Source organism: Epinephelus lanceolatus, chromosome 14 (genome assembly GCF_041903045.1).
Source record: "Epinephelus lanceolatus isolate andai-2023 chromosome 14, ASM4190304v1, whole genome shotgun sequence".
Classification (NCBI taxonomy): domain Eukaryota; kingdom Metazoa; phylum Chordata; class Actinopteri; order Perciformes; family Serranidae; genus Epinephelus; species Epinephelus lanceolatus.
In genome coordinates, this window is record NC_135747.1 from 2,410,106 (window position 1) to 2,420,647 (window position 10,542).

A 10,542-nucleotide genomic window follows, 5' to 3' on the forward strand; every position below is an offset into this window, starting at 1 on the left:
TTAAAATAGAAACTTATAATGTGAATGGTCTAGTCAATCCTTTTAAGAGAAGCAAGATTTTGACCAAACTGAAAAGAGACAAAGTTGAGGTGGCTTTTCTACAAGAAACGCATCTTTCCAATACAGAGCATGCTAAATTAAAAAGAATGGGCTTTAAGTCAGTTCTCATCATCATATGCAGCTGGCCATAGGAGGGGGGTGGCAATATTAATTTCCAGTAAGATTAATTTTGAGCCCATATTTGAAAAGAAGGACACAGAAGGGAGATACATTTTTTTGAGAGGGAATTTAAATGGATCATTGATAACTCTATTGAATATTTATGCTCCCCCTAATTCGGATTGGAGTTTTTTTAGACAAATATTTGATTTGATAATAGCAGAATCTCAAGGTGTCTTAATTTGCGGGGGGGATCTCAATATTAGATTAAGCCCTAAACTTGATTCTTCAAAAGTACATGTTACTCAGCCCAGTCAAACTGAACAAAAAGATCAATTTGACAATGGAAGATATTGGTTTAATAGATGTCTGGAGAGAGTTAAATCCTTTGAAGAGAGACTATACATATTTTTCTAATCCACATTTGGTATATTCAAGGATTGATTATTTTTTAATCTTTTGTAAAGATTTGCACAGGGTTGGTGACTGCAGCATAGGGATTATGGACCTTTCAGACCATAGCCCTCTTTATTTAGAACTACATCTCGAACAATATCAGAGAAACACCTTATGGAGATTAAACATTCATATATTGAATCATATGAAGGACCAAATTAAGAAAGATATTACTGAGTTTTTGGAACAGAATGACAAATGGTGAGGTTTCACCTCCAATATTGTGGGACGCATGTAAAGCACTGCTAAGAGGTAAGATAATTGGATATAGTTCTCATTTAAAGAAAGCTAAGCAAAAACAATTAGATCAACTGCAAGCAGAACTGAAACAGCTAGAACAAAAGCACAAAGATGCAAATGACGAGAAGATTAAAGAAGCACTTAGGAAGAAAAAGAATGAAATAAATGAGACATATACAAGAGATATACAAAAGAAGTTAATATTTACAAAACAGAAATATTATGAGGGGGGAGGGAAAGCCAGCAAATTGTTAGCTTATAGGCTGAAAAGGCAGCAAGCGGAGAATTCAATCCATAAAATTAAAAACCTGATGACTAATGTAATACACCATAAATTGAAAGATATACAAAAGAGTTTTGAAATATATTTTCAAAAACTATACTCTCAACCTCATGTTGACAAAACAAAAATGGAAGAATTTTTTGAGAAGATTCTTCTTCCTAAACTGACCGTTGAACAGAGTAACCGACTTGCAGAGGAAATAACAGAGAAAGAAATTAGCGCAGCCATAGCCCATCTTAAATCAGGGAAGGCCCCAGGCCCAGACGGGTTTCCGTCAGAGTGGTACAGGGTAATGGGGGTTTCGTTGATCCCTATGTTGCAGTCTACCTTTAATTGGGTCCTTAAAAGGAACATGATACCTCCCTCCTGGAGGGAAGTGGTAATTTCACTTATTCCAAAAGAAGGGAAGGATAAATCGGAATGTAGTAATTATAGACCGGTTAGCGTATTAAATCAGGACTATAAAATCTTTACACATATACTTGCCAAGCGAATAGAGGGACTGCTACCACAAATCATTAGCCTTGATCAAACGGGTTTTGTGCGTCAGAGACAAACCCAAAATACCATTAGACAGACCTTGCACGTAATAAGTCATATAACAGACAGTAAGCTGTCAGCAGTATTAGTAGGGTTAGACGCAGAAAAAGCTTTTGATTGCGTAAATTGGTATTTTCTGTTTAGAGTTTTGGAGGAATTTGGTTTTCACAATTCTTTTATTAAGACAATACAGGCTCTTTATGATAACCCGAGGGCAAGAATTAAAATTAATGGAGTAGTTTCAAACCCCTTTTCACTGGAACACGGAACGAGGCAGGGCTGTCCAATTAGTCCTCTCTTATTCGCGATTTTTATTGAGCCCCTTAGTGGATTATTCATAATAAAGACATTAAAGGAATATGTATGAAAGGAGGAGAACAAAAGATTTCCTTGTTTGCCGATGATATATTGTTACAGTTATCCAGCCCAGAACAATCTCTTGTACAGCTGTTTTCACTTTTGGAACAATATGGATCTTTTTCAGGATATAAGTTGAATGTTTCAAAAACACAAATTCTTACTTTTAATTACAGTTCCTCAGAAAATGTGAAGAAGAGGTATAACTTGAGATGGAAAGCTGAATCCATGAGATATCTGGGGGTAAATATACCTACAGACCTGTCAAAATTGTTTGCACTCAACTTTCTCCCCCTGAACAACAAAATTAGGGAAGACATACAGAGATGGGATTCAATACCTTTTCTTAATTTTGGATCTTGTATTGAATCAGTTAAAATGATTATTCTGCCGAGAATGTTGTATCTCTTTCAATCCCCGTGTCTAAAAGATTATTATACTGCTGCTCAACTGAGACCGTTAATATGCTGGTGTAATCCAGAATACAGGGCTAGATGGAGGGAGATTGAGGGGGATATGACAGGGGAGTTTCCAATTCAAGCAGCAATAGGGGATAAGGGGTTGATGAATAAGTTAATGGATCTGGGAAACCCTTGGATTGTTTTGCCACTTAAGCTGTGGAACAGGGTAATAGCTCAAAATCATTTAAAGGAAGCGATAAAAGTTTTGAGGTGGTGTGCGTTTGATCCAGATTTTGTGCCTAGAAATTGGGATGTGAGGTTTAAGGGATGGGTAACTCATGGTTTAACAGCATATTGCACTTTTTTGAGTAAGGGGTCAGTGAACAATTTTCAAAACCTAAAGGGACAATTCAGTTTGAATAATGATGATTTCTATAGATTTCTACAGGCCCGTCATTACATTGAGCAAATTAGGAAGAAGATCACACAAGAGCAATGGGATAACATTTTATTAAAAGTCTTTATAGATGCTTATGCTTCAGGCCCAAACCAAAAAACCATCTCAAAACTTTATAGGGGCTTACAACAAATGAAAAGTAGCTCACTGCATGTAAAACAGAAATGGGAGGAGGAAGGGAACCTAGTTCTAAATGCAGAAGACTAGGAACAGTTATGTGGGATACAATGGAAAACTTAAAATTCAACACTTTGGAGAGAGTTCTGCTAGAAAAGCCTTATCAGATTCTTTATAACGCCAGCTCAAAAAAGACACTACACCAACTCATCTGCATGTTGGAGACAGTGCGGATGCCTTGAGGCAAATCACTTTCACATATTCTGGTCTTGTCCAGTATTGAAACCTTTTTGGCAGGAGGTCTATCAAATTGTGCTATAGGAAAGCCATTACAAGGAAGTGGTTAAAACTAGAAAAACCTACGGTGGATGAGTGGATTGACATTATTTATGACATTTTTAAGATGGAAAGAATTACATTTGCCATGAGACTGCAACAAAGTGTGTTTTTGAAAAGATGGGAAAGATGGATCATGTATGTTACACCGGTGCGACCATCTTTTGTCTAATGCTAAATTGTATGTCCCTTTTCTCCTATTCTTCCCCTTTTTACTTCATTTTTAAAGTTTTCTATTTTTTTTTAATATCGCGGAGGTGCACTCCAGCGTTCCTGTTCTACGAAGTTTAGTTCTTATATTGTATTAACAGATTGCCTTATAATATGGTGGAAGGACCAATCATTCATCTCTGTATTATATATAGTCTTGGATATACTGTGGAGATTCAACTGTAATTTATGGATGAATGGATGAGAATGGTGAAATGTTATGTCAATGAACATGTGAACCATGTAAAATCCTAATAAAAAGAGAATTGGACAAAGAAAAAAAAAAGCTCTACAGGTAGGAGTCCAAATTAGTTTTTTAGATTTTGTGGTGAGCTGTCCCTTTAAGCCTGACACATACCTGTGCACCATCCCAGGTCCTTTGCACATCAAAGATGAGTCCTCTATACAAGTCCCTCAGCTGCTGGAATCTCTTCATTGAAGGAACTCTGAGCTGCAGAACCAAACAGTTCCCACAGCCCGACACAGACACATCAGGAAGTCCCAACACAGCTACGGAGAGCAATAAACTCAGTGTCAGTCAACTGGGAGAGTTTCATTACAGGACAAATAGTCATAATTTAAAAAAACTGAGATGTTTGCAATTCTGATGCTGGACAGCAGTCCCATGTTCACTCAATTTCCAACATGTCGAAAAAGAAATAACGTGAGCTAAGTACACTGCATATACTATGTTTATATAAATTGACCAATGTATATGTCTACTGTGCACTTAGAACAACTGTGGATTTTTAGTTTGGTTGGAGAAATGTTTGTAACTTTTAAATCTTCCAAATAAGTGTGTCTCACTGTCTGACAGAGGCTGGAACCACCCTGATTCAGTCCAGCCGGACGTCTGTGTGGATGTGAAGGCCTGGACGCGGGCACGGTAGTGATCGAAGGGGTCCTTAAATGTTTGAGTTAGATTACATGTCTGTCCAGCTGTCAGCTCTGAACAAGCAGCTACTGGTTTCCACATGTTCTTCTTCTTCCTCCAAAGTGAAAGAAAATACAGAGGGAAAGAGAAAAAGATGGAGGAGCACTGGTAAGGAAAGAATGTGTCATCCTAAAAAAACTTAGACCAACTTAGATCACTTAGACCACAGCAGGTGGAGGTCAGTGCAGAGGCAGAGGGAGAGAAAACAGAACTGTCAACATGACGATTAGCATAATACCACAGATAACATTCACAGCAGAGTAGAAAGGCAACTAACTGGGCTGTGTGCATCATCCTGGGACAAAGAACACACACTTGTTGTGATATTGCTACAGTTACTAAAAAAGTGCTTACTCACAGCGTTTAAGAAGTTCCTCAGAAACAAAAGTGAAACATCTGGCAGACTGTGCTGAGTAGGAGGTTAGCATTATCATCATGGAATACATTTCAGACTATTATAAACAGAGAAATATGAGATGCTGTTGCCATTCAGGGATGATGCTCTGTGGGCCTGTCCACCACTTTGATCCAGACTAAAATATCTCAACAACTGGTAGATGGATTAGGATGAAATTATGTACAGACATTTTATAGTCCCAAGAGGATTAATCATAACCTCTGATATGCCACCAACAGGTCAAAGTCATCCAGGGAAAATTCTCAAATTTCTCAAACCATGTTGGTTTGACTGTTATAAAATTTGGTACAGATTTCCATGTTGCCCTCAGGATAAACAGATATAACACTGGAGATCCCTTGGCACTAAAAGGGAACTACACCCATTTTCCAAATTCATATATGTTATTCCTATGGTATAAGACAGTCCAAAAATATTAGCAAAAATGAACAACTCTCTCCAAAATCCAATAACCAGAGTGCTAAATTCTGTGCTCTCTGTAAGAACTGCCATGTGGCTTGTTGCTCAACTTGATGCTTACATATTAAACTAGAGACCATCTTGTGATGGGATCAGTCCAGCCGTGATACAGTGATCCACAATCTGTGACTTAAAATGAATGTGGGCCAGGGGCTATGCCCCCCCACAGTGGCCTCTGCCCTACTTTCAGCCCCTCTATTTTTGGCCCCCCTTGCTCCTACCACATCAGTAAACTCTGCTTTCATTTTGATCTCGACTGCACACTCGTAAAGTTCGTGACTGCATCTTGAACAGTTCAGAACAAAATTTTGTCCACAGACAGATAGACAGACAGACAGACAGAAAAAAACACCTCCCCAAATACAAAAAATAACAGCATCTGTTGTAGTTCCTGTTACAACAGGTGTCATTAAAACCACATTTTACCACAATGACAAACAAACAAACACACACACACACACACACACACACACACACACACACATGTACCATACGTACGAAGTTGCAGGCTATAAACCCTGTGTGGGTGGGAACCCTTGCAGAGTCATAGCAGATCACATGCTCTACCACAGAAGCCATTTTAAGCATTTAACCAGGTGTTTATGTCTTTTGTGCTAAAGTCACAATTGTGCAAGATGCTGTCACAAAACTTTACAGGTGTGTAGCTGTGATCACAATGAAGGCTGAGTTAAATGATGTGGTCCAAGCAAGGGGGTGGGAAGATGGGGGGTAGCAAATAGGTAAGGAGCTGTTAATTCCCCCACTTTACACCCCTGGCTGACTTTTTTTTTAATCGTAGATTGCTGCAAAAAAAAAAATCTGAAGTGATCCCATAACAAGGTAGTCTCTATGGTAATGTTTCAAGCTTGACAAAGCACAGATCTCACAAGCTCAGTTTTCTCCAGAGAGGTCTGAGTTTGGAAAACAGCTCAGTCAGTGGTGGACTGTTCATGTTAATAACTCAGCATCAGAGGACAGCACTTGTCAATCATCTACTATTCAGCCTACATGAAATAAGAGCCATTCCAAGTAAATGCCTTAAGGGTGATGCCAAATCACAAAAGTAAAAGAAGAGGAGAAAGACTTTGTGAGGCTGACTGTTTCATGTTCCTGTAAGGAAATGGCTTTGTGATACTGTAATTAAGAGGATACCAGTAAATAACTAGAGAATAATAGGCCTACCATTAATGTATGAATGATGTGGAATATTTTAAGGTTGTTTGAAAAGCTGACTGCACTGCAATGCTGGCATAAGTGTGTAAGAAAAAGGTGAAGTAATATGAATAGTTAGAAAAGTGTAAATAAGGTTAAGGTTAATAAGGAATATTTTGAGGTTCTTGAAAAGCTGACGCTACACTGCAATGCTGGCTTTAAATGTTGAATAATAACATTAATGTATGAAGGATGTGGAATATTTGTTTCAATTTGTAAGAATAAGGTAAAGTGATAGTTGAAAAAGTTGAAAGGTGTCTAACGAGTATGAATGTCATTGAAAAGTTGAATGACTATTTGACTAATGTTGACTATTTGAAGGGTTGCTGAAAAGCTGATGCTACACTGCAATGCTGACATAAATGTATAAGAAGGTGATGTAGTAGGAATAGTTGGAAAAGTGGTAATGAGTTTAATTTGTATGAATTCTTGCTGCATACTACATGTACTACAAGTACTGAGCACTGTGTATGTATAATATTACAATATGTTACAATATGTATTTAACAGTCATAATCACAAAAGAAGCAACAGTAGTATGCTGTTTAAAATGGAGATTCTGCTACTGTCCTCAGTAGCCTATTTGAGATTCAGAGACACGCACACACCTACATGTCTGTATTTGTGTGTCAGAGAGGTTGTCATGGTAATATTAACTGCTCAGTGACTCCTGGGTAAAGCAGTAAATCTCAGAGATTTAGTTGAAGCACTCTTCTCAAACTGCTGGCCTTTCCTCAAAAACAATACCTCCGATGATTATAATTTGTATACTGTGAAAGAGAGCACAACTTGAGGAATAAGTATTTTTAAATTTGTGTCTGTTGTGTCTAAAATGTGAGCATGGTCACAGGTTAGAAAACTGGCATGATCTGCTGTCCTCAGAGATTTCTGGTCTCACTTAACATGGACTTCAATGCGTCACTTGGTGGAGTTTCTCTGACTTTTAGGTTCACTGTACCAAATGTGTAAGTTTGAATGCTTCCAAAGTGACATTCATTGAAAGAAGACAAGTTTTACTTCATTTTTACCAAAAATGATGAATGTAGAGTGAGAACTGTGGGCGAGTTCAAGACACATGCTTAAGAAGCTCTCTGCAAGCAGCGTTGAGTCCCCCACTGTAGCTGTGAGCATTCTGCCCCATAGAAACCCATGGTAAAACCTAAGGAGGGAATTTTTACCATGCTTTGAATATTTCAAAAAGTTTGAATAGGATTTGAAAGTTGAATACAAGTAAGAATGTGAAAAAGATGATGAACATTTTGAAGTCTGAATGAAGTTTCTACGTGAATGTATGAATGAGGAGCTACGCTTTGAAGATTTCTCCATTCTTTTGAATGGGGAAAAATGCCCCAAAAAACGCTGAATATTTTGGAAAGTATGAAAGATATGAATGAGAAAAGTCATAGCAAGTCCGTCCTAATTACAATGAATATTTTGATGTTTGAATGAAGTTTGTATGTTGAAAATTGTGGAAGGAGTAAGTAGTAGCGCCGCAAAAGAAAAGTGGGTGGAATAATAAGAACTAGAGAATGCAATTTCTGAAGAAATTGCAGGTGTGAATGCTGCATGCTGAATAGCTGACGCTACACTGCAATGCTGGCTTTAAACGCTGAATAATATCATTAATGTATGAATGATGTGGAACACTTGAAGGTTTTTTTTAAAAGCTTACAATACACTCCAATGCTGACTTAAATGTATAGGAAGAAGGTAAAGCCATAGGAATAAGTAAAAAGGTTGAAAGGGGTCAAGTGAGTTTGAATGTTATTGAAAAGTTGAATGATACCAATATTGTGGAATATACCAAGATTCTTAAAAAGCTGACACTACACTGCAATGCTGGCTTAACTGTGTAAAAATGAGGTATAAAGTATTAGGAATAGCTGAGAGAGTGGAAATGGGTCCAATTAGTGTGTGTGTGTGTGTGTGTGTGTGTGTGTGTGTCAAACTGCACTCATGAGCTCAGGTTGCCATGGTAATGTAAACTGCTCGTGACTTCTGGCTGAGGCAGTTAGTCTCACAGAGATTTAGCAGAGGTGCATCCCTCAAACTGCTGGCCTTTCCTCAAGAACAATAACTCAGATCATTCTGATTTTTTAGCTCTATGCACTGTCAGTTGAGTCCTCCACTCTAGCTGTGAAACATTCCGCCCATAGAGACTCATTATAAATTCTGAGGAGGGCATATTTTCCATGCTCTGAACAAGTTTGAATATTTCAAAAAGTGTTAATGGAATTTGAAAGTTGAATACAAGTAAGAATGAATGAAAGATGACGAACATTTAAAGTTTGAATGAAGTTTCTATATGAATGTATGAATGAGGAGAATGCATGAAAAAGCATGAAATTGTGTCAAGTTTGAAGAGTCTTGAATGGGGGAAAATGACAAAAAAAACCCAGAATATTTCAGAAAGTATGAATGTTATGAATGACAAAAGGTTGTGAAAGCTTTCTTATTCACATCCAATAAGTATGAGGAATAATAATTGGTTGTGCCTGTGTTGCACAGCAGGCACCCCTAATAAACATGAGGAATAGTAACTATATTCAGTTTTGAAAAAAATCTAAGCATATGTTTAAAATGTTGGTTTCAGTATACACACACACATTTATTTTATACATATATTTTATACATATACACACACACACACACACACATATATATATATATATATTTTGGTCTTAAGTCTGTACATTTACATCCACACTATAATGTGATAATATTCTGAATTCGATGTCATGGGTCATGTAAATAGCATTTTCCATTTGGATTTTGTGAATTAGGCTATATTCCAAATGTAGCATTTTTCAATGAAGACGTGGGATATGCTGGTATTAGTCAGGTTTTAATAGCATTATATGGACATGTATACAGCACATTTGGAATATGCATCTCAATTTAGGGTTGCCTGCTTTTTAAACATTATGAAAGACTTGGATAGCAACAGGTTTTTGGATATGCAAAAAATATCATAACACCAACCTTTTTAAGAAGGTGGTCTATGGGGTGAAAGAGAAAGGCTGTGCTCACACGGTCCAACAAGTCTGCCACTGGTGGAAATTTTCATTTTCATAAGCCATGTAAACAGTGTAGTAGGAATATTGTCTCTTTCGGAATAAAACAAAAAAAATTACTATTTTGTGCATGTAAATGTAGTGACTGTCTTATCACCTCTCTTTTCTTTCCTCTCTAACCAAGCTTTGTGATGCCCATTGACTGAATACCTGGGGCAGAGGATTTGAACAGTGAAGTGGGTGTCGGAGGGAGTCTCGTGGCCAGGCAGGAAGCTCAGTGTGTGCTCCATGTTGAAGGAGGAGATGGAGACGTTGGAAGGTTCAGGGAGGGAAACACATACCACTGAACAGGAGAAAAGAAAATTCACTTTGGAATTCAAAGGGACAGTAACATTATTAGATATTTTAATAATATTGTTTGGTCTTTCTTATTGTTTTATAACTCTGCATCACTAAACAGTGCTAAATCAGCTGTCTGCACAAATTACTGACACATTTCCTGATGCTATGCATGCAAGTGAGCTAATTCTGAGCTGTGAGGAACTACCTGGTTTTACAGAATTACAACGCATTTACTGCTTCTGCCAACATCCATATACACATCTACACAGCTGCTACAAATCTCAGTCCAAAAGTGTAAAAACAAACAAAGGGAGCTAATTAAAACATAGACACATTGCCCCTGCACAACAAAGCTCTCAAGTACATGAACAGTACAACATGTATTCATCTCAAATAGTCACCATGTAAACCCCCTACTTCCTCCCCACCTCCAATCCAGGGAGTATTACCAAGGTGTAAATGCAGAAGAAGAAGCATCCACAACTCCATCTTCCCTCCATGGACTGTTATGGCTCGTAGTAAAACCTCTTACTCAAGATAAGGCTCGTTTTTGGGTTTGAGCACACAACATATAGAGGAGGATGGGAGGGAACTGGGGTTATGTGTG

At 37.7% G+C, this 10,542-nt stretch overlaps 1 protein-coding gene across 3 annotated transcripts in view; it reads right to left on the reverse strand.

Moving 5' to 3' along the window:
• LOC117251234 (interferon alpha/beta receptor 2-like) overlaps positions 1-10,542 on the reverse strand; it is a 36,335-nt gene extending 25,793 nt beyond the window's left edge. The window contains exons 1-4 of one of the 3 annotated variants that reach the window (XM_033617339.2): positions 10,385-10,542; positions 9,804-9,936; positions 4,364-4,545; positions 3,915-4,066 (exon numbers count right to left, since the gene is read on the reverse strand). In XM_033617339.2, coding sequence (XP_033473230.1) covers positions 3,915-4,066; positions 4,364-4,545; positions 9,804-9,936; positions 10,385-10,424 — 507 coding nt within the window. In that variant the 5' untranslated portion in view covers positions 10,425-10,542. Of the gene's footprint in view, positions 1-3,914; positions 4,067-4,363; positions 4,546-9,803; positions 9,937-10,336 lie in introns of all 3 variants that reach the window. The other 2 variants (XM_078174276.1, XM_033617338.2) reach the window with 2 other exon arrangements.